This window comes from Anser anser (genome assembly GCF_964211835.1).
Source record: "Anser anser genome assembly, chromosome: 1".
Lineage (NCBI taxonomy): Eukaryota > Metazoa > Chordata > Aves > Anseriformes > Anatidae > Anser > Anser anser.
The window spans coordinates 45506803-45531001 of record NC_139720.1 but is presented as its reverse complement, the minus strand read 5'-3'; the positions used below and the strand labels follow the sequence as shown (position 1 = coordinate 45531001).

The window sequence follows — 24199 nt, the reverse complement described above, 5'->3', positions numbered from 1 at the left end:
GTGTGGGCAGCTCCTGTTTGTAAAACCTTATGGCTTTTGTGTGAACCGGGTGATTCACTGCAATGCATGAAGGGAAATAAATCTGTCAGATGGAATCAAACACCCACCTCACCCCACCCCACCCCACCCCATCCCATCCCACCCCACCCCACCCCACCCCACCCCACCCCATCCCATCCCACCCCACCCCACCCCACCCCACCCCGTCCCGTCCCGTCCCGTCCCATCCCATCCCATCCCATCCCATCCCATCCCATCCCATCCCATCCCACCCCACCCCACCCCATCCCATCCCATCCCATCCCATCCCACCCCACCCCACCCCATCCCATCCCATCCCATCCCACCCCATCCCATCCCACCCCACCCCACCCCGTCCCGTCCCGTCCCATCCCATCCCATCCCATCCCATCCCATCCCACTCCACCCCACCCCACCCCATCCCATCCCATCCCATCCCATCCCATCCCACTCCACCCCACCCCACCCCACCCCATCCCATCCCATCCCATCCCATCCCATCCCATCCCAGTGGTGCAGCAAAGAGGGGAGCAGCGTTTCTGGGCAGAGGCAGGGACCCCAGCCAGCAGTGAGCTGCAGCTGCTCCGTCTCTCGCTTTCCCCCATTTGTCGTGTCCCCTTTGTCCACTTCCCCCTGCCCACACTGCTGGGGGACCTCCCTTGGGGGTGCCCCTCTCAGTCCAGCTGGCTGCCCGGTGCACCTTGCTGGATGTGCGCTCCCTGCTGCCATGGGGGTACCCTGCAGAGCGAGGCCTCCCTCCCCACCCCATGCAATGCCCTGGGCCCCGCTCACACCCTGTGCTGTGACCCCCTTCACGCTGACACCAGGCTGTGCAGCCGTGCTCCAGCCCTCCTTGCATTGCCCAGGGGTCTCTTGTCACCACCTTGGGTTTTTGGACCAGCACGCACCCTAATCCCACTCTGTCCGCCCGTCCGTCTCTCAGGCACCTCTTTACATCTTTGCCTCTGCTGGCACCTCGCTGGCTTCTTTCCAGGGGATTTATTTGCTGTCTCAGGAAAACTTCTTTCAGCCCCCCCATGACTTGTAATGATCTTGTGTGAAAACAACGGTATTTTCTTCCCTTTCTTGGCTAATCCATCTTAAACTGTGAGCTTTCTTGGCTGCCCTTGGAGAGCGGGACGGGGGGATCCATCACCCCCTGCTAGCAGAGACCCTGCCTGGCTGGGTGAATATTGCTGCTCGCTTGCTTTTTGTCTGTGTGGGCCTTCTCCGGCTGCACCAGTGGGGCTCGCGGGCCAGCCCCACCGCCGCTGGCATGGGGATGGGTCCAGGGCAGGGTCCTCTGTCCCCCTCCCCGCTGCAGGAGGTGTCCCTGCACTAAATAGCTGGGGACCCAGCTTGTGCCACAAGCGTGGCCCGCGGCACAGGGCCAGCGGCCGTCCCCGTGTCACATGCTGAGGAACGAATGGGCTCAGCGTGGCCCTGGGGACACAATAACCACGCTTGAGCTTGTGCTCAAATTGCTGCATAGATGACGGGGATTATTCCTTTGCTAATGCTCTAAAGAGCTATTCCAGAGCCCGAAGGAGATGAAGGGGATTATTATTGTGGAATTAATATCCTGCCAGGGAGGGATTTCAGCGTTGTTCCCCGCACCCAGCTTTCAGGTGCCAGCAGCCTGTGCTGAACCAGGAGCTGGGCAACAGGCTGTGCAGGCCCGGGAGCCCGGCTGAGGCTCGGGCATGAAGGAGCACGTCCGTGCCCCGGCTTGGAGAGCCCTTTCCTGGTGGGAAGGAAGGACGGGGGAGCCACAGACCGGAGGTCTTGGCCAGGGCTCCCACCTTCCTGGTGGAGCAGAGCAGGGCCGGGCAGGTGATCTCTTTTGGGCAGCCTGCGAGGCAAAGCACAGCTGCCAAAGCTGGCTCAGAGGCACCTCGTACCTGCTCTCAAGTTCTCTGCTGGTCTATGGGGATTCCCACTTAAAGCTTTTCTGAGCCAAGGCTGTGTTTTCCCCTACCTTTTCCTGGGCCCCTTTGAACCTTTCAAATCCCCCCTATGCAAAAATGCCCCTCACATCCTCCCACCCGCATGGCTGTCCTGGAAGATTTTCCCCTCCAGTCGTTGCTCTACAGCTTCAAACCCAGCTCCCATCAGCTGCAGGGGCTCTCCCATCTCCCAGCCCACATCCTCACCAGGCCAGGCTGCTGCTGGTCCAAGGGGGTGGCAGACTTTGTCCCATCCTCACGCCCTGCCTCCCCTCACTCCGGTGCTCCTGGCCGGAGAAAGCAACACCTCCCTTCCCCTGGCACAGGCAGCCAAGCAGAGGTGTGCTGCCGTAGGCACAGCACCGTGAAACTGAGGAGGTGTCTCCTTTAATCTCCTGTCAGTGTCTTGGCCCACACCCTCATACCAATCTCCTGATTTTGGTAGAGCCTCCATCAGCTCTGTGGTTTGTTGTTGTGCTGCTTTGACACCAAGGAGCACCAGCCCTAGAGAAGAGCAAGCACTTTTCTTCTGCCTTGAGAGACAAGGATGTCTGGAGGGGGGGGTCCTGGAGGAGCACATGTAGATGAACTCTGAGGATAACCAGAAAAGGTTACGTGGTTTCGGTCACATCATGCCCCAGGGTATGGCCCGCCTGGGGCTAGCCATGGAGATTAGGTGGGGCAGGGGAGGTGAGGAGGAGCCCCCTTTGCCATGGGGAAGCACTTATCTCATCCCCTGGGGCTGATGCACTGCCCTGGCAGCAATGGGATCCAAGACCCACACCGAGAGCAGGGCTACGGGTCCAGCTGGAAGAACAGCGGCAGGAGGAAAGAGGAAGAGAGGGGTCAAGGCAGACTTGCTGGGAGAGCTGGATGACTGTAGGGCTCTTGCTAGAAAAGAGCTGAGCGAGCTTAAGCATTGCACAAAGCCCAGGGGGTGTTGCTGCTTGACTAGAGCCTGTGCAATTTCACCGTGACGCTTGCTTTTGCTTGCACAGGAAAGTGGCAACAGGAATGTAGATGTGTGCCTCTGTGCCCCACTTGTCTTCTTGTCCTTTGGACGAGGAAAGGCAACCGAGAGAAGTGGGAGGGGAAAGGTGAGCACAAAGGTAATTCTCTGGCTGGGACTCTGCACTTGGTTCCTTGCAGCGCCATAGAGATCCTGTTTCAAAAGTAGAATGAAATGATCCCTGACTCTTTAAGGGGATTTACTCTGGTCATGGTTATCCCCCTGTTGTGTTTTAAAGTAACATCCTTGCAGGTGAACTTTGTTGTATAACCCAGGTACACTGCAGTGTGTTGCATTGGTTGCACTTAAGTGATAAGACATTTTCTCATAGGAAATACTGTCTGCAGTCCAAGACTAAAGCACTGTATTAATCCAGTCTCATTAGTGAGCAGTGCAGAATTTTTCTGCAGAAGCTGAACTTCCACAACCAAACACGAAAGTAGTAATTTCAAGTCAATGAACACGAGTGAGCCTATTTGCTTGCAGAAGGTTCCACAGACAGAAGGACAGAGAGGTATTTTGAGACTAAATTACTCACTGCAATCCATTTGCATAGCTCTCTCGCTAGTTCATCCTTCGTGAGAACCAACCAGGGCTAGATTTGTGGAAGAATGAACCATTCTCCAGGGAGATGTTTCCAAATTTTCCTCTTCTGTACCACATTGCTTTTATTTCATAGCTCCAAGTTCCCTCTAAACCCACAGTTTCCCAGCTGGGACAGCGTGAGAAGTTTGTGGCAACACTGTGGATGAACCTGCCCTCTAAGCAAGGGGCTTAATGTGAATCACCAAATCTGCACTCCCCTGGGTTATGTGTGCACAGCCCCACAGGGAGGGACTCATCTCACTCATCTTCAGACACCTTCATCTGTGCTAGTCTCTCTTGGTTGTTGCATAGTTCAGGAAAGAAATGGCACTTTCTTTACCTAGCCTATTTGGGACTCCTATTTTAAGATCCAGTGGAAGTTGTAGAAGGGCCTATTGAATTCAGAGGAAGCTCATGTATCAATGTCTGCATTGCAGATGGGTAAAGTTGGTAGCAGGTCCCTTAGCCATCACAGCAGTCTGTACCCTCTGGCAGCAGAGGGAGCTGCCAGCACATTCAGATTTGTCACTCCACTGGTTTTGGGGACAATCGCACATGGCAGGCACTTGCCACATCTGTATCTACCTGTACGGCTTGGAAGTCACCATGCTGATGCCACTCTATCTGCAATTTGGTAGGGACACCTGTCTGCTAAAGAGTGCAGGGAGCTCTTTGGATGAGTTATCTCAGGATGGCTTTATAAGTTGATCCATTATTAAAATGCTTCCTGGAAAAGATTTGGAGGGTCAGGGAGAAATGTAGAATGAGAGAGAAAATGACCCTGTCAGAAGAGTCTGGATACAGGTGGTCCAGGCTCAATTTGCGGGTACAAAGACTTGGGGTCAAGACTGAAGTTCTCACCTGGGTCTCCCATGTCCCCGAGATTTTCCATGATTAGCAGCTTTTAACAGTCAATTGACTCCTCCTGTCCCCAGGGGCGTAAGCCCAGACAGCCTTTACTGTTGTGAGCAGCTGGCCAGGTATCTTGATGGATAACACGATATGCCAGACAGAGAAGCCTAAAGGGAATCCATACCACAGTTTTTGGTTTCATTTTCTCACACATCCTGAGTAAGTTGAACAGGAGGAAGCCTGCCCATCTATTCATAATAACAACCCCCACAGTTGATTGGGCTCTATGAATTTATGATATTAGTAGTTCAGCATGCCTCTTTGCTAACTGAATAATTCCTTGGTCCAAAAACGTCACAATTTAGTAATTTATTACTACTCCTGTTGTATATATACAAATATACACAAGTACATCTACAGATGATGTACACAGACACTTGCATGCACACAGAGACTTCCTACACCCATTGTTTATTTCCAAGGCCAGCACATGCCGGGCTGAGGCACTTCATGTGGTCTCCGTAGATTTCTGCCTTGGTGTGTACATTGTCCTATTTCATAACCTTCTTCTAGATTACAGATTACAGCATTAACCCTTCTCTGGCCAGAGGCTGATACTGTTAAACTGTTCATTCCTGATAGACCTACTCTTATGTCCAGGCCTTTGGCTACTTAGGACTTATTTCCTGCATTTTTTCATGGAAACCTGCACTCTCTTGGTGCTGTTAAGGTGCATTTTTTGACACTGCAGAGTTTACCAGAATAGCTATGTTATATATTTTTTTTTTGAGAAAAGGAATTGTTGTTACTGATGCTTTTTTTATTATTATTATTTTTCCCCACACATGCTAGCCTAGATGACACAGGCAGCTAGCCCAGATGACAAGCATTGTAATGTACCTTCCACTTTGGGTTGTTACATAGGTTTGTACGCCAAAGAGATGAAGAAACCCTGATTACTGAATGCCATTTTAAAAAAAGGACTGGGGGGTCGCTGAACAGGTGTTGGACTGAAATGACAAGATGGGAGATTTTTTTGATGCAAGGTCTTTTAAAAGTTTACTGGAAAGACAGGGTAACCCCAGAGGAATGTTGTGCCACAACTTGACAAAAAACAAAACAAAACGAAACAAAACACAACGAGAGAGATTGTGAGGCACAGAGACTGGCTGATTCATGGAATGGAGAAGGGTGAATGGAGGCTATCAGAACACACAGATGTAGATGGCTGCTCCAACAACCGCACAGAATCCATCCATCAAGAAATGCAAGCAGGAATGTACTTTTACAAAATGAATGAAAGAAAATCTAATGCTCCTTTTCTTGGAGCTTTGCAATAGTGCATTCTCACTGGTATTACGTAATGGACACTATCAGTATATATGGTGCCATGTGAAACTGTATATATGCAATGAACTGCAATCATACAGTGCACTGGATAACAAGAGATGAGCAAGTCTATAAAACAGTGCCTTTGTGCTGCTCCCTCTGAATCGATAGAGTTGAGGGCAAAAGTGTCTAGCCTAGTTTCACCAGGGAGAGTTCTCATTTACAGCTTGCAGAAAAAGTGTAGTCTCATGCCAAGATCAGTGGGGCTGAAAATGCACCCCCTGCAGTTAAAATTATGGGGAGATCCCTATATATATCAGGGATTCAGAGAGGAGATCTGGCAAAGCCATAAATGCCTGATGATTTTGATGCCTTAAGTTTTAGCTGTTCAGCAGGTCATAGCTTCACTGATGATGTTTAGGGCAAGATTGTCTTCCTCTATAATGCAGTCCTGGTCTGAGGAGAAGGCCTGAGAATATTAGTGCTCTACATAAGAAACAGAGAACAGAGCTTATTTCTGTTAGGCTGCTTCCTGCCTGGAAACCTGGAGATGTTCCCCATGGGTGATCACTGTGTGCATGCAATAGCAAGCTCCTTTTCACAGGAGCTCTCTGCAGTTGGTCTGGGAAGTTCACTGCCCTGGGGAGCCATTAAATTAAATAGGTACTTCATCTGAGGAGAGCTGGGGAGGGGTAGCTAGGATAGCTTGATAAGAGCATTGACACTGCTGCTTATTAAAATAAGGGCAAATGTGCTTCAAGTCATCTGATTATCCCCATTCAGCTAGGATCCTTAGTCGAATGGAGATAATCAGACGACCTGAAGTAGTCCTTTTAAAATCTTATTTTTTATACCTTTCTGGTGTCGTCTTCTGATGACTTGCTTGTTGGTTTCTGTGTTATATAATTTCCCTGTAAAAAGCCTAATTCTTTTCACGCTGTAATAGGATTATCATACAAGATGACTACATTTGTACCTTAGCCAAAATACACAGTGATTTACATGCAGAATAAGTGAAACCATCTAGAAATTTAATTTTCTAAAGACTGGCATAAAGCTCTTCAAGACCCAACCCACCTGGGAAATGCAAGTTGCTGTTGAATCAGTAGTGAAGCAACAGGTTTCAAGGCTGTGCCAGGGAAAGAGGGAAATGTCTCACCTCTCTGATACCCCCTCACATCTTTACCTAGAGAGGAAGTTTTTCTGTCGTCAGTTACTGATTCACTCAGCCCAGGGAAGGGCTGCTTTCCAGTTTGGTGTGAATGCCGATCCCCTAATCAGCTGGAGAAAAGGAGTCACTTACATAAGCCCAGGGAAAGAAAACACTTCTGCGATACTGCTCACATGAAGACCTAGGACTGAGCACTGGTTTACTCCTGACGTCCAGCTTCTGCATCTGCTCACCCAGTTTCTTTAGGGCTGTATTGACCGGGACAAGTGGCAATTTGGGAGGCTTCCTTCTTCTTACTCCTCTTTCTTTTTCAAGGCAGTCAGTGAAGAAAAGTGGAAGGCATGACCCCCTCGTCAGATAGAGAGCTCAACGGGCTAGATAACCCCAGCTTTGTGGTGAGTCTGCTCTTCTCTGATGGGTAATTCTTGTATAAATTGGTGTGATCCCTCCAAATGGAGGAGAAAGGGACAGCCAGGGGGGTTGGACTGTATGCAGGGATGCTTGTGTGTGGTAAAGGTCTGTCTCAGCTCTTTTATCAGCAGGAATCTGAGGAATGATAGCCTAACTAAAGCTTGCTGCTGCTGCAGACTCAGTGCAGCTTCTGCTCTCTGGTGCCCTTCTCACTTCTTTTCTCTCCATTATTTCTAAAATGATAGAGTAGGTGAATGGCAGTGCAAGTGTGTCTGTATTGAAAAGGAAGAGAGCTGGTGGATCCTGGTGCAGGTGTCCCCGGACAGAGGCATTTATATATTAACTAGTAAAATTACAAAACAAATTTAGCCTGCCGAAGAATGTGTTTCTTTGTCTTCTGGATCTACTTCTAGTGAGGTTAACTGTTAGAGAGGTGGGTGAAAAAGGGTTTGGGGAGTCAGCATGGGAAAGTACCCTGTAGATTTATAGTGGGATAGTAAAAGCTGTAAATGATGTGTGAATTCAGGGGTGTGCAGTGCACGGGAAATACTGGGAGCTATAACAGAGCCACAGGGCAAGGACTTGGGGCACAGCAGCCCCATTCCTATCTCATGGCAGAGGTCACCTCCATTAGAAACAAGGAAAGCTGCTTATATTCTGACAGCAAGGGTCAAAGAGTGGGGTCCTGCAGCTGTCCCATACCTTGGTACAGACCACCCAGGAGTCATTTAATCTCCTGGTGTCCGAGTCTCCCATTTCTCAGATAACTCTTGGAGAGCTTGCTGCGAACAGTGGAGGTGGAGTGCTGTGTGAGCAGCTGCAGGCAGAGCCTCGGGGAGGTACTTGGAGCAATGCAGGGGCTTGCTTTCACTATCGTTAATGATCTCCATTTCTACCTGTTCTGCCATAACGCAGATCAGGCTTGTGACTGCCTGAAGTTTGAATTACCACTATCTTCTGCCTGTGGTTCTGGCAGTTCGGTTTCTGACCACCTTCCTGATGCAGTACGCAGAGGGCATCCCAGGCCCCTGGCCTCAGGGGAGCAGCCAGGCTGAGAACCACCAGGAGCAGCTACAGCAGCTCCTGCAAGGGCCTGTCACTGCCCCAGACTGCTCCTGCCTCTTCCTCCTCGCACTGCCTCAGCATCACGGGATGGCTGAGGCTGGCGGGGCCCTCTGGAGACCACCTGCTCCAACCCCTGCTCAAGCAGGGCCACCCAGAGCAGGCTGCCCAGGACCACGTCCAGGTGGTTTTTGAAGATCTGCAAGGAGGGAGAGTCCAAAAACTTTCTGGGCAGCCTGTGCCAGTGCTCCATCACCCGCACAGTGAAGAAGTGCTTCCTGATGTTCAGGTGGAACCTCCTGTGCTCCAGTTTGTGCCCATCACCTCTTGTTTGGTCAGACATTGTCTCCTGTCCTGGCTGGTCCTGTTATCTCTGCTTCATCCTTCTCCTGCTGAGCCCTGCTCGCTGTCCTCCAGCTCCCGGGGAAGGCCAGGCACTCGTGATGGTCATGCGAGGCTCTTACTGGCACAGGCTCTGCCCAGCTGCCCTGTGCCTCCTGGTTAACATGGGAAAAGTTGCAGTGAAAGGAAAGGAGCTTAATGCTGTCCGCCTAGCTTAGGAATCATCTACCCGTGGTGTTATTCAGGAGTAGCTGTCCCCAAATAACTCCCTGCATGAGCAGTCTTAAATACCTTGCTGTACTTTGTGTTAATCCACAGCTCAGGCCCTCCTGTTCTGAAATGAAAATGCTTCCATAGGGAGTTATTGAGGAACGCCTTTTGCTCTTGAAGTTCATGCCTGAGCTCAATTTGAATTAACCCTGCCCTCACCTATCTGTTTTGAAGGATGTGTGATGACCCCAGCCTGCCTTGGCTGGGTAAATACACTGTGTTTTAAGAGGTATCAGATAGCGCATTTCTAACAGCATGATCTTAAATGGGACAGGCACAGGTCTTGGAAACTTGGAGATTTCAAGTGAGTGATGCTGTCCTGCAGGGTTAATTGGCCGCATCTGCAAATGTACAACTGAATGTAACATTAATTTTAAGTCCCTGTTCCCTGACCCTGTGTTAGCTCCAGCAGTAGGTAGGCCACGAGCACACACCCTGCTTTGCTGGGCCTTTCAGTGTCTTTACGTTCTGGCAGGACTTGAAGGTTAAAAAAAAAAAAAAAAAGAAGTTTGGTGCTGACACAGTGGTTGAGCTTCTCCTGACAGCAGGTTTCTCTGCCATGTGCATGTGCACATGGTGTTGTATGCATGCACAGGTGGGATGTGCGTGGAGTTGTGCATGGGGTGTCTGCGTGTTTGTGTGTGCACGTGTATGCACAGAGGTCAGGGTGAGGTGGAAGAAGAAGCAGAAAACTGGGGGCATTTACTCAGCTTAAAAACTGAGGCAACTGAAGCAAAGCACTATTTTGCTTTCCTTGACAAAGCACATCTCCGTACAAACAAACCCTGTGAGGCGTACAGCTCCCTGGGGAGCCCTGAGGCTTCTGGCTGCCTGCGAGGGGATCCAAGCCTTCCTGGGGAGCTGTTCCAGACCCACCACCTCCCCAAGGCCCCGTGTCCCCAGGTTGTTTCCCCATCTCCAGTGCTGCCCCGTGCTCAGCGCATCCCCCTGCCCCGCAGCTGTGGCACAGGGTGCCGTCCCCGTGGCAGACAGCCAAGCTGGGCAGCACCTGGTAGCCCCTGCTGGGGATGAGGTCTCATCCCACCCAGCTTCTGCCAGCTGGCGCCTTTGAAATGGACGCCGGGACGCCATGGTCTTTGGTTTCGCCTGGTTCCTCCGTTTTAGAGAGGAGTCCTGGGTTGTACCCAGCACAGGTGTGTTTATTGAGGCAGAACACTTGTAAGGGTGTGTGTGAGATCAGGAAAAGAAGATTTAAGAGAAGGAAATGAATACAAAAAAGGCTTCTACTCTGTAAAGGGTCAAATTGTTTCAATGTATTTTATCAAAAGAGATGTTTGAGTGGGCTGGAGAACAGGGGACAGCACAAGAGTCATGTGTGAATCCACTGCACACTCCTTCTTGTTTCTGGTCAGTTTCTCCATCCTTAGCAAGACATTAATGATACTAAAAGGCTTTGTCCCGATGTCTTTTTGAGGCTGACACACCCTCAAATGTTTCTCCTGGACTAGACATGTGTATATAAGCATATAACTGATTTCCCTAGGTGTTTTTACCTCTGTTTTAACCTCCCCTCAGTTGCTCTTTTTTCTTCCAGCCTTGTTGAAACTACATACATGGGTTTGCCACAAGACATGGAGCATGGCTGCAGGAGAGGCAGCTGTGGCTAACGAAAGGTCTCTCTGTTTTCCAGGGTGAAGATGGGAGCCACCACTGCTCCTTGCCGGATCCTGCTGCCCAAGGCCCAGAGAAAATCGGGGTTAAGGGCCGGGACAACAAGTTAGCCTACACCATCACGGACGTGCCCCCCTGGTACCTGTGCATCCTGCTGGGCATTCAGGTGTGACAGGGATGCAGGCAGAAGGTGGGGGGGATGGAAGGTTAACAGTTGTTCAGGTCAGTTCATGGTGGCAAAACCCGAATTTGGGGGTGCTTTACGTTCCCCAGGTGTGACTGGAGCTGTTCTGGGCTGGATCTCAGTGGACTTCAGGTCCTTCCCACGGCTGCCTGAGCACTGATTGCTATCCTTGTGCCTGCAGCTACACCCTGCCCCTTGAAGTGCAGATGGAAGGCAGAGTGCCAGGACCAGAGCCAAATAGCTAACGAGAACAGGTCAGATACCTCTGCTGAAGCCAGTCAAATGGCTAAAGATGTCTGAGCTTCTGCCTTCCCACTGCAATAAAAGCTAGACAGAGGAAGCATGAGAAGGGTCCACACTGCTTTGGCCACTCCATGCCCCAGCGTGTTAAATGCCTCAGTGCCACACAAAGCCACCGGGTGCGGAGCCTCAGAAAATAGAGATCTCAGAGTGATTAAGGAAATGACGGACCGTGCTTGAAGCCTGGTGGACATCTTGTACTTTGTTTCCTTCAAAGGTCATCTCAGAGTTAGAATGTATAAAAACAAGGTTTTATGAACACATCTGAGTCATAATTTTAATAAAGCATGCCTCTAATGAGCACAGTGAGTTTCTGAGTGCCACCAATCCCACCACTGCAGTCCTGTACTATGAGTAAGAACTAGGAATTGATACCAGCTGAAGTGACCTTACCTTGTCCATTGCTCAGCACAAATAATGTTAATATTTAAGCAAAAATAAATCTGAAAAATTTATTTGCACATTTAGTTATTAAGTAAAGTTCATCATTGAAATACCTCTGTGACTCTTCTGAAAAACACAATGCCTGATTTTTCCATTCTTTGGTGTCCGTTTTTTAAGGCTATTCATAATTGCACTGTGTGAGAAAAGTAGTTGATAGCGAAGAGTGGACGACTCCGATTTGCTAACTTTTTATGTTATAAGTTGTGGTGCAAATGAAATGAATAGAGACATTTGCACTCACCTCACCTGATCCCTTCCTTGGGAAGTCCCCTACTTCCTGGAACAGCATACCCAGCAGCTTTGTTTGCAGGGCTGTGGATAAACTGGTTGCATATGACAGCAATCTTGGGGGTTCAGAGCACTACAAAATGTCTTCAGGCATGGAAAGTGGGAGAAGTCTGTGGGAGTGCATTGCAGTTCTTGTAGGTACCTTGGAAGAGTCCTTAACAGAACATTAAAGTTGTCAAAAGAGGGAATGGGTAGTACTAGTGTCACCCAAACACAAAAGCGCAAGGTACTTTCAGACTTCCCTCAGCAACACAGTAATTATATTATGCCAGTTCTGTGTCTTCCTTCACTCAGTCTTTCTCTGTGGCTCCTAGCATTTCCTGACAGCTATGGGAGGTCTCGTAGCCGTCCCGCTGATCCTTTCCAGAGAGCTTTGCCTCCAGCACGACCTGCTCACCCAGAGCCACCTGATCAGCACCATCTTCTTTGTCTCAGGCATTTGCACCCTGCTGCAAGTCCTCTTTGGAGTCAGGTAGGCCAAAGGCAAGAAATGGAATATGCAAGAAAATTTATAGATGCAATTACTACGTGCTCAGCAACCAGCTTGCTGTAGAGTTTATCTATTAACAAGGGTCATTTGCTACCCTTGGGCAGTCAGGACACATGCCAAAGCATACTGCAATTGCTGTACCTGACAGCTTTGTATGGCTACCTCACTGTTTGACTTCTGCATTTCCTGGTAATTGATGCACTTTTCATTGGGCTCATAAGGTATTGGCCATGCTAAATAATAAATTATTAAAAGATGCACTAAGCAGTATCTGCCTCCTCCTTATCAGGGATCCTCCAGCTGCAGCAGGTCCCTTTTGATCTCATCCTGGGACACAGAGTCCTTGAGAAACTCTAGGGCAGGGGATGACTGGGAGAAATGGGAGCCCATCTGCCACGTTTAGGGACACAGGGAGGAGCAAAAGTCACATGTTCCTTGGCTTTTGAATCTGAATGACCTGGTTAAAACTCTTCTACCAGCAAATCACAAAATGTTTTTTACACTTCCTGTATCTTTCCCCAGGACAACTTTCCCATCTCTGTCTGTCATAAGAAATGGCTGTAGACGACCCCCTCTCCAGGGGTGACCCCACTTCTCCTTTGTTGCTGCAGGATTCATGGAGGAAGGGGTCTGGAGATGTACAATGCCATGCAGGCCAGGCCACCATGGCCACTAAAGAGGGACAACCTGGTTCTTCTGAGTTCAGTTAACTCCAGGTTAGGGTGCATGGCCATAGTGGGGGCCGTTTTGGTGGTCGTTTCAGACTGGAGTCCTCCCAGGCCACCCCCAAATGACTTGGTGAATACCTGAGGGCTGTGACTTGCCTTGCTTGCTGTTAGCCAAGGAGAAGCGTGTGGCAGGAAGCCTCTCCTGTGGCTAAATAGCTAAACAAGGAACAACAGATCAAATTAAGCAGTGAGGAGTTATTCCTGTAAGATAAGCTTACTTTTTAATTATTTATTTATTTATTCTGTGCTGAGGATGCAAATACCTTATTGCCAGCCCCAGTTGTAAGGCATGAGGACATTCCCTGTCAGAAAGGTGGACTCAGCCTGTGGCACAGCTGGAGGAGGGATGGTAATCAAAACCAAGCCTGGGGAAACAGTTGGAAGCACTTTTTTTTTCCTCCTTTTACTGCTTTCTCAAAGCCTTTAGTAGCTGATAACCATGAATCACCAACAGGACTGTTGGGAAAACAGTAAATACAAGGCTGAGGGGATGCTTTTTCCTGGAAAACATCAATGTTACTCTCCTAGGCCCTGGGGAGCCCTCAGCTAAGTGCTCTGCATAGTTCATGGTGACCACATTTAAGAAAGACTGATTTAGAGAAGAGGTGAGAAGAGGTACAGAGACGACCCATTAACATGGTGTGGGGAAGGGAGACAGTTCATCTTGTAGAGGCAATGTGAGTGATATTGGTTGCTTTAGCTTTGGCAAATGGTGGTCAGAGGGTCTGGCTGCAGCCTGTGACTAGTCTGGGAGAGAAGAGGGGGGATCAGGCAAGAAGAAACAATTTTAGCTAAAAGGTAATGCTGGCACATGAACAAAGAGATAGGAACTGGCCATGGAAAAGAGGTTCCTTGCAAGAGTGGGTGCAATTTGGGAGCAGTCCTGCTGAAGCAATAGCCAGGGGAAAATCCCGACGCACTGTAACCTGCAGCTTGGTCGTGTGACAAAGCATGAAAACGCAGTGATGGGTCACTAGACAAACTACCCTAGCAGCTCCTGAGGAGGCACAGGTCACTTGCCATTGTGGTGAGCCCCCTTAGCAGATGCTTCGGCATCCTGCAGTGATGATTAGAGCATAACATCTTCTCTAAACCTGCAGCTTTCCATCTTGTAAACCCTGCTGCAAAAAACTCCATGTGCCCCATATGGATCACCTCATCTTGCCCTTAGTCATAGGTCACAGAATCACAGAATGGTTTGGGTTGGAAGGGACCTTAAAGAACATCTAGTTCCAACCCCCCTGCCGTGGGCAGGTGTGCCACCCACTAGATAGGTTGCCCAGGGCCTCGTCCAGCCTGACCTTGAACACCTCCAGGGATGGGGCACCCACAGCTTCTCTGGGCAACCTGTTCCAAAATTCCAACTAGCCCACCCACACCAGCACCAGCTGTGAAACAGCTTCAGGGGTGATGCACCAGGAACTCGGGAGCTAAAAAGCTATTGTTAATTCAACAGTGGTGGTGCTGGTCCTTCCGTGACTTTTGCTTATTTTTTTGTTTTTGCCTTGCCCAGCAAAATTCTGTGAAGGCTGCAACATGTTTGGATGGATGCCATAGATAAGTAACTCCATGGATGACTGATGTGCAAATATAACTTACTGGCTAAGTTCTAACAGTGCTCTGGTTATACATGGCATGAGTAATTGCAGCGGTATAAATATCTGTTTCAGGTGGCAGAGGAGTTGTGCTGTTACAGCTATGCCACGTTTCATTTTCCTGTGCTTTCTGGTGAATGGTGGAAATGCAGGGAAATTTGTGCCCTGCAGAAGCATTCATGTGGATTGCTGCCCCACTGCTTTTCTGAGCAGGTGCCACAGGAGTTTCTGGGGCAAGGAGAGGTTGCTCTGGGAGCTGCTCCCAGGGATGCGTTCTGAGCAAATGAAGCCAAGGTGCCTTGGAGGCTTCTCTTGGCTTGTTCCGAGCTCCGTTCTTGGCTGTGTCCATTCCGTTCTAGTGTCAGTGGAAACAGGGCAGAGGGCTTAGCTTTAAAAAACAGTCTAGTAAAAGCTGAGTGACAATTTCCAGTGACCCCAGTCTGAGGATGGCTATGGAGTGGGGAGCAGCCAGCATATATATGTGCTTGTGTTTGTAAGATGGTTGCGAAGAAAAATGAGGCATCTCAAGGGAACAGAGGAAACAACTGGATATTGGTGGGATTTGGGCCTAGGTCAATGCTAAACTTTTCTTCGGAGTCTCACCATCTTTCTTCCTTGCTCTTCTCTCCTCCTCCAACTTGTTCTTTTGGCTGCTGTTTTACCACATGCAGCCCTGTGACCTAGTCACACCTGAGGAGGACAATTTTTCCTTAAAGCAGAATTTGACTCCAGAGCCAATCTGCTTCCCCGTCATGGTTGTTGCTCTTAAGCACAATGGGCAGCAATTCCCAAGCATTGTTAGTGATAGAGACTTGCCAGAACAGTTCAAAAAACACTGTCAGTGGCCATGAGCAGATTGATTTTTTTTTTTTAATTATTTTGCTTTTCTTTCTCTCACTCTTATGGAACTGGGATTCCAGCATTCTCACTTTTCAGCTTTCCCCACTGTTCTCCTTCCAGGTTGCCTATTATTCAAGGAGGGACTTTTGCATTCCTGACCCCCACCCTGGCCATGCTGTCTCTCCCCAAGTGGAAGTGCCCTGCCTGGACGCAGAACGCCACTCTGGTGAATGCCTCTTCACCGGAGTTCACTGAAGTCTGGCAGACACGGATGCGAGAGGTATATTGCATTTTCAGTGGCACCTGTTCTTCATCAAGGCTGTTTGCTTTCAGAAAAGCACCTCAACATGGCAGGGACATCAGTGCTGGGAATGCTCCATCCACAGCGGAACTAAGCCCTCACCCTGTTACAGCTTTTCTGGTGTTTTCATAGAATGGAATCACAGAATAGTTTGGGTTGGAAGGGACCTTAAGGATCACATGGTTCCAACCCCCTGCCATGGGCAGGGACACCTCCCACCAGAGCAGGCTGCCCAAAGCCCCATCCAGCCTGGCCTTGAGCACCTCCAGGGATGGGGCATCCACAGCTTCTCTGGGCAGCCTGTGCCAGGGCCCCACCACACTCTGAGTGAAAAATTTCTTCCTTATATCTACTTTAAATCTACCATCTGTTAGTTTAAAGCCATTATTTCTTGTCCAATAACTACATTCCCTGATAAAGAGTCCCTCCAATAAAGAGTCCTTCTCCAACAGGAGTTTTGATGCTGTTGAACTGGGGGCATAGAGTCTGTGGCTGATTATGGTCCCTGCAAAGTCTCCACTTGTGCAGACAGATCCTTTTTCCATGAAGTGTGGTTGACCTTGGGGAAGGAAGACAGGGAAGATGTTTCTAATGAAAGGACCTTGCCTATGCACATGAAACCTAGTAAAAGAGATGGAAGGGCAGAACATACTGTAAATATTACAGTAAAATGCATTCTTGGGTAGTCAAAAGAGAGGAGGAAGGGTCAGAGATCTCATTGTCTTATTTTACATTTATCGCCTTGTCAGGGTAAGTGACTAAATTTGCCTCTGTCGATCTCTACACTGGGATGCTTTGCAAAGTGTTTGGGAATTGTTGTGAGCTCACAAAGTATTTGCTGTGCAGAGCAGCTTGCCATCCCTACTGATACATGTAAAACCTCTTCTGTCATAAGGATGCTGCTATCTTTCCTTTCAGGCTGGGTGCTTCATCCCCAGCCCCCGGTGTTTCTTTTCCCTTTGGAACTGGGATGAAAGAAGGTGCTCAGCACTGCAGGGGATTCAGCCTGGTTTATCACCAAATCTGCAAAGGCAGAGAGCAGCCTCACCCTAGAGTCCCCTAGCTGGAGGTGACATGAGCAGCAAATGGCTTTTCAGGACAGATCACCGGCTACTTAAACAGTGATTGTCAAACACAGAAAAGTTCAGGGTGATAACTGTGTCCCTGGAGGGAAAATGATACTCAGAAAAAACAGAGGCTGTCATGACCCTCCTGTCTTACAAGTGTGCTGAAACTTCCCAAGCCCTTCCCAGCTGGGGGTGAGAGGAGGCCATGGCTCTACTCCCACTTTCAGAGCAAGAGCTTTTTTCCTGCATTTTGGGGGAGCAGAAAAAGAGGGTGCAGGGAAGCTGCTGCATGCTTGGATGGCACAAAGGACAGGCTGGAGGAGTCTCTGGAATAAAATTAGCCCTGGTGAGGACTAAATCCCTCAGCCAAGGTGGGAGTTGATGTACTGGTACTTTGGTGGTCCTTCCCCACATGTCCTGCTCAGCTGAGCCGTGCTGCAGCCAGCAGGAGAGCCTCTGCACTGGTCCATCTGTGGAGTCTGAGCCTGGCTCTCACACTGGTTTGGCACCGACATAAAAAAAGGCTTAGCAGCTGGAGCTCCATTCACCCTCTGCTCTTTTTCTCCAATTTTCCAGGTACAAGGAGCTATCATTGTAGCTTCCTGCTTTCAGATCTTCGTTGGATTTTCTGGCCTGATTGGATTTCTGATAAGATTCATCGGGCCCCTGACAATTGCCCCCACCATCACCTTGGTTGCACTACCTCTCTTTGACTCAGCTGGAAATGATGCTGGGCAGCACTGGGGCATAGCCTTCATGTAAGTCTCACTTCCCCTTGGGAAAGCTGAGTGTACACAAACTGCCTACCTCAAATTTGAAATCAGATGTTACAATTGGTAGCAGGGTTCTCTTGAGTTCAAGGTTTATTTGTTGAGCACTAACATCCAGCAGGCTTGTGCAAGACACCAGCATGGCATAGCTACCTCCCAAAGAACTTAGAGACCTCAGCAACACCAGCAACAAAGCAAAACCAAAAATTGATTTAAAATCATCTGATATAATGAAAACCCAAAGTTCATAGGTCAATAGAGAAACAAGTCTTTCCTGTGAGTCATTGCTGAGGGCCTCTCTGTTGTATTTGTGTATGCACGTTATCTTACACACCCATTATTTAAATTAAAAAGGCATTTCTAAAATAACAAAGTTGAGCACCCAGGCTTAGGTATTCCTCGAATTAAAAGAGCTGCTGCTTCTTGTCTTGTTTTCACACCATGAGGAGGAATTGTTTTCTCCCCAGAGGGCCTGGGGGGCTCTGGAAATGTCTGTGTTGTGTGTATGTGGTTTTGCACCGTTAAGAGCTTTCTTTCAAGGCTATTTGTGTGTGTGCCTTTGTGCATGAGTGTAGAAGTGTGCTTGGTGGCAGAAATTTGTTGGTACTTCAGAAACAATTTCAGAAAATAGAAGGTCCACTGCATGGTTCGCCTGCAGGTTTAGCACTTTCAGATCTATAATACAGAGTTAAGCTCAGGCTAGCATATAACAGCAGCAGGTTGTTATCCTCCATAACAGTTTGCTAGTAACAGTTTGCTAGTGCTTTCAGAGCTGCCTTTGGCGACTCAGGGGTCAGGGCTGAATGCAGCCCTGGGAAAGCAATGTACCGTTGTAGGGTCATGATCCAGCCCCAGACTGGGCTTCTGCTCCCAGCTCCACTTCTCCTGGCACTGCTGGTTCTGTTCTGCCTGCCCACACCTGCACTCTCAGGCCCCCAATGCTACCTTTCTTCTCCACATCCAGTTCCCCACCTGACCGATCTCTTCCACCAGCACACCGTAAGACCCCAAACCCTTCCTGTCTTCCTGCTCTCCAGCTTCCCTTTCAGCATTATTTCTTCCACCACATCTCTGGCTTGTTCTGTTCCCTGATCCCAGTCCTTTCTTTCATGACTCAGACTCCTTTGCCCCAACCTGATCATTGTGCTCTGAGCCATGTGGGTTGTGTCCTCTTTTGCTGCCTCTTCCATTCTCCATTGGTGCCATTAGGGAAAGGGAGAGGGAGGTGGTGGAGTTGGTAGAAGATATGAGCCCTGTGCGCTCAGCCCTACTGTCCAGCCCCCACCACATCCCAGAGCCCCGATAATGGGCGATACCCTTTGTTGCCTTGAGAAACTGGGTTAGTGTGTGCTCACTTGCTCGCATGGTGATGGTACATACACAGTTCATCAGTTGGCAAGGCCCGGACTTATTCCTGAAAAAATCTCCCAATCTTTAGAGCCTGCAAATGCTAAAATCAGAGATGTTTATGCTGAGTACTTGGGACCTGGGATGAATGATCATTGTTACAGACTGATCATACGTGAGCAGAGTTTTGTGAAAAAGAGCAATATGTATCTCCCCATAGAAAAAATTTTACTAAACCTCAAATCTCTACTGCAGGTCACAGGCAGACCTTACCACTGCTCAAGGCATAATGACCTTCTCAACGCAGGCTATACTATGTCTATTTCCTGAACATCACTCTTCTAAATAGGTTTAGGATATATTTCTTCAGAAATATTTGGCCCGAGGCAGAAGTTTTCCATGGAAATTTTCATCCTGAATGGGTAAAGTTAGGCAGAATTATAAGCAGCTGAAAATAGCATCTGTTAATGGAATGTGTCAGGCAACCTGAATAATAAGCAGTGACACCTACCAAAGATAGACGAGTGCTCGGCAGTGATTCATCAGGGTGCTGAGCCCCTTTGTGCAAATGCACAAAACGTGCACTGATGCAGTCAGTCTGGGCTCTGCAGCTTTAGAAACCAGGAATGGAAACTGGTTCCCCCTCTGATGTTCTGTGTCCAGTCATTCAGTGAGTGCTTTGAATTACGATTGGTAACCTTTGGCTGTATGCTGTAGTGTGTCTTTGTGCAGCTCTGTGCTGCTGTTGCCAAGAGGTTCAATCCCACATGAGGGATGGGAGAGGGGCTGCACCTTGTAGCCATCAGAACAAGCCCTTGGTAGAGTATGACCAAAAGCTCATTCTGCCCCAGCCTTGCTGGAGCCACCCTTCGGTGCTGAGAGCCTGTTTTTGAGGTCTTCTGGAGTCCTGGATCTTTGGGTAGCCAGGCCTTCAGTTAGCGTGGGGACAGGTGGGCAGCTGGGCACCCATTTTGTCTCATGGTCTGGTTTTCCCTCCTCCCAGGACTATTTTTTTCATAGTTCTGTTCTCTCAGTACCTGAAGGACATCCCTGTACCACTGCCGTCGTACCAGAGAGGCAAGAAGTGCCACTTCTCCCCCGTCTACCTCTTCCAGATCTTCCCGGTACGTTCGGGTTCCTGGCCACCTGTGCGGCATGGCGGAGGGACCAGCCTCACCCAGCCCAGACTGCTGGGGCTGTTTCCACTCGCTTCAAGTGGACTGAACGCTTCCTGGCACAGGCTATGCTGCGAGGGGACAGAAGGGAGAAGGGGAGAAGGGGAAAAGGAGAGAAGGTCCCAACCGCCCTGCTCATGGGGTGGGAGGGAGGGCCGCTGGGACCCTTGCTGTGCTGTCCCTCCCCCTCCATCCCACGTGCACGCACACATGTGCATGGGGAAGGGGCTGGGCTCGTTCCAGGCCCTGCCCAACCTCACCAGCGATGCAGGTGTGCCCTAACCAGGCTGCTGAATGTGACGGGCAGGTGCTGCTGGGGCTGTCCCTGAGCTGGCTGCTCTGCTACGTGCTGACAGTGACCGACGTCCTCCCTGGGGACCCCGCCGCCTACGGCTACCTGGCACGGACTGACACGCGCGGGGACGTTTTGTCTCGGGCTCCCTGGTTCCGGATCCCTTACCCAGGTACCATGGCATGGCCCCGCACTCAACCCCATCTCTCGCTGCTGCTCCCCACCTGGTTCATGGCCACCACAAGTGCCAAAAATGAGGCAAATACCCACAAATACCTTTATCGTTCTTCCCCTTCAGTAGACTTCAGTGTAAACTGAGCCTGAATCGAGCTCTGCATTTGCAGGCCAGTGGGGAGTGCCAACCGTCAGCTTGGCTGGGATATTCGGCATCCTCGCCGGGGTGATCTCCTCCATGCTGGAGTCCATGGGGGATTACTACGCCTGCGCCCGCCTGTCTGGCGCCCCGCCGCCGCCGAAGCACGCCGTCAGCCGCGGGATCGGGGTGGAGGGCATCGGCTGCCTCCTGGCCGGGGCCTGGGGAACGGGGAACGGTACCACGTCCTACAGCGAGAACGTGGGGGCCCTGGGCATCACCAAGGTGAGCCTCGTGCGGCGGGGTGACTGCAGTGCTCCCGGCCTCCTGCAGCTCCTCCCTGGTGCATTTACGGGTGTGTTGTGTGGGGGTATGGACTGGAGCTGGGAAGCGATCTTAGCCCACCTCTGCAGGGACTGCCACGTGAAAATGTGCCTGCTGCCTACAGGCACTTGGTGACCACCTCAGGGTGCTACGAAACCCATAGCACAGGTTGTCAGTCCCTCTTTTGCTGCTCATGGTCTGTATATGGGAGAAGTACAAGCTGCTGTTACTCGTGGCTCCTGGCCTAGGCTTCTGTAAGACTAAAGGGCGGTATGTTACTGACCTACTCTGGAAATGTCCTAAGGACTGAATAGTCCAAAGACTATCTGTCTACCTACCTATCTGTCTGTCTATCCATCTTCTTTTAGATATTTTTAAAGAGGAGAGGATAAAATGTGGTGCCAAATACTTTATGTTTTTACTTCTCTATAAAGTTTTGTGAATTCCTTGAGTATCTTATTGTTCTTATAAGGAAGAGAAATTTCCAGAGATAGATAAGCTTGACGATCAGATCATAGATTTTCACTAAGACTTATAGCCAGAGGATGGGTACATCCAGCAACCACTTGAAAACATTTTAAAATCATTGTCAAACAAGCTATGTCATGTCAGCAGAGCTGTGAGTCTGTAAATGAATGCAGAAGTTGACTTACGGCTCACACTCTATAATTTTAGTTATTTCACTGGATTTTATAAACCTCAGTCACAATAACCATTTTTTACAGTGTTTGACCTTGTCACTATGTTGTTGGTGCATACTGACCATACACCTGAGCCTGTTCTTTCATGACGTGTGGTTTGCTGATGTGATCGTAATGCAGAAGTGACTGGACTCACAAGTATCAGTTTATAGGACAAGCCTTCTCCCCATGTTCCCAAAGCCCTTCAGATAGACATGCCATCCTTGCTGATTCAGCAGAGTTCCCTTAGATCCCACCTCTGCTCACCTTGTTCAGACTTAAGAAACCAGAAGTCTCATCTTAATCTTAAATCCAACTCTGACTGGGATAGGTGGTGATGCTGAGAGCACAAGGCAGATTCCATTTCATTTGGTTTTTACATGGGAAATATATTTTTCCATCACAAAAAGAAACACAAAGGACTTGTTTCCTTTGCTTAAACACAGGTGTCCAGCACTACCTGAAATGTGTTTGGATATTTCAGATATACACAGGGGCTGTCAGGTAAAGCAAAGGAGAAGCTGCCACAAACTGCCAAGATCCAACAACTTAAATGGCACCAGACACCTGTGTTTAAGCTACTGGATCAAGCCCAGCATGCCAGTACTGGGCTCTCACGTCCAGAAAATAAGAGGAGGATTTTAAGGAGGGGTAAAGATCTCAGAATCACCATATATGTAGCAGAGAACTGTGTGGTTTCTTCAATCAACCAATTTTCTTGTTTTCCTGACATAATTGAAACAAACTCTAATCTAGAGGCTTTAGAAGCAGATGCTCCCAGTTGTGGTATCGGTGGATTAGTTAATTTGCCTTTAAGGCCAACTCCAGATATTGGGTAATTTGACATTTCACAATTTTGGCAATAGAAGAATCTGAAGCTTTATTCTAATCCTGGAACAAATAGCTCTTCTGGCTTTTATTAAATTACTGTTTTGATGGTAATGGTGTCCCAAGGTTTTAAGCCAAAGAATATAAAAAGTGCACCTGAAGGCAATGCATGATTTTATTTTGAAACTCCCCACCAAATCTCATTCATTTATCTTTCACAATTAAGTAATACTTAGTGTTTCATAAATATGTGCCTTTAAAGTATTTTTAAAGATATTTTAAAAGGGACACTACTAGTTACTGGGAATGTTTCTGTTGAAAGCATTTGTAAAATGCCCTTGAAAGAAAAGTGACATTCTTCAGATATTTCAACGGAAGGATTAAAATAATTAATTGAATTATGAATTGTTTGCAGAGGATTACAGAATTTCTCAGCCTATGACTTGAAAACTGTAAATCTTAACGTGATTCTTTAAGCTGTCCAAGTTTTGGTGTGGCAAGGCCTATCTTGAATTGAAAGTCTAATAAATATTTCTGCTTTTCTGTTTAATTTCTGCAATCCCTAAATGTCTCTTTCATCCCTTTGTTTGGCAGATTCTCTCTTGCCTATTCACATACTCTAACAACTCTGAATGAAAGGCATGGCTTGGTGCTTCATCCTGTTTTAGTTGTAGTGCCAGACTAAGAATGACCCCCTGGCTCTTCGTAGGGAAAAAATGAGAGAGAGCTGCTTTTATTGAAGCTAGATGGGTGATGACGGGTAGGGGGCAGACCAAGGGACTTCCCCACTTCTGTAGTTGATCATGGAAAGGATGTATTAGATCCAAGAGCTCAGGATGGAAGCAGCCAGCGCGGCCAGCTCTGCCTTCCCACCTTTGTCCCCCGGGAATGGATGACTTGGTGCAGGACATCTAGTTGAAAGCCATTTTTAGATGGAAATCTAACCCCTGGTGGAAGCGTTGTCCAGTGAATTAACTGGGTGGTTGCAGCGCCAGCCTTGGGGTATGCCAGGACATTTCTGGGCCGGAGAGAAAGCAAAGCGGTGTGCGGGGATTACTCTGCTCTTAAATTATTAATAAGCTTTTTGTTTCACAGCAAAATATTTAAGTCCTGGCAGCAATAAGGAAGAAGATAACATAAAGTACATAGGTGGGGATCCCTGATTGTTCTTGGAGTGCCTATTATGATAAACGTTTCCTAGTCTGCAGCTACAGGGACTTTCCACACGGTGAGAACTTCCCGGCTCACCAGCAGCTGCGTCCGAACCTTGGAACTGAAGGCAACACCGAGTGCTTCGGTCAGAGGTGCAAGCCCTGCCCAGCAGGTCCACACTGACTGGTGCTGCCACCCCCTGCCTGGCTGTGCCAGCGCACGACTGCCTCTTCCTCTTGCCCCAGGTCGGGAGCCGCATGGTGATCGTTGCCGGCGCCTGCACCATGCTCCTCAGCGGCGTCTTCGGGAAAGTCGGGGCGATGTTTGCCAGCATACCCACCCCTGTCATCGGAGGCATGTTCCTCGTGATGTTTGGCATTATCACAGCAGTGGGGATTTCCAATTTGCAGGTATCGGCTGTGTGCATGCTGTTTCATCCCTAGGGTAGATG

General features: G+C 49.0%; 1 protein-coding gene across 2 annotated transcripts in view; it reads left to right on the top strand.

The window, feature by feature from the left end:
- The first annotated feature begins 569 nt into the window (after positions 1–569).
- Positions 570–24199, top strand: part of LOC310892937 (solute carrier family 23 member 1-like) — a 31863-nt gene continuing 8233 nt past the window's right edge. Inside the window, exons 1-9 of one of the 2 annotated variants that reach the window (XM_083821222.1) lie at positions 570–7308; positions 10650–10796; positions 12161–12318; positions 15620–15779; positions 17444–17625; positions 19988–20108; positions 20467–20623; positions 20796–21049; positions 23994–24158. In XM_083821222.1, coding sequence (XP_083677348.1) covers positions 7255–7308; positions 10650–10796; positions 12161–12318; positions 15620–15779; positions 17444–17625; positions 19988–20108; positions 20467–20623; positions 20796–21049; positions 23994–24158 — 1398 coding nt within the window. In that variant the 5' untranslated portion in view covers positions 570–7254. The remainder of the gene's footprint in view (positions 7309–10649; positions 10797–12160; positions 12319–15619; positions 15780–17443; positions 17626–19987; positions 20109–20466; positions 20624–20795; positions 21050–23993; positions 24159–24199) is intronic. The other variant, XM_083821223.1, reaches the window with a different exon arrangement.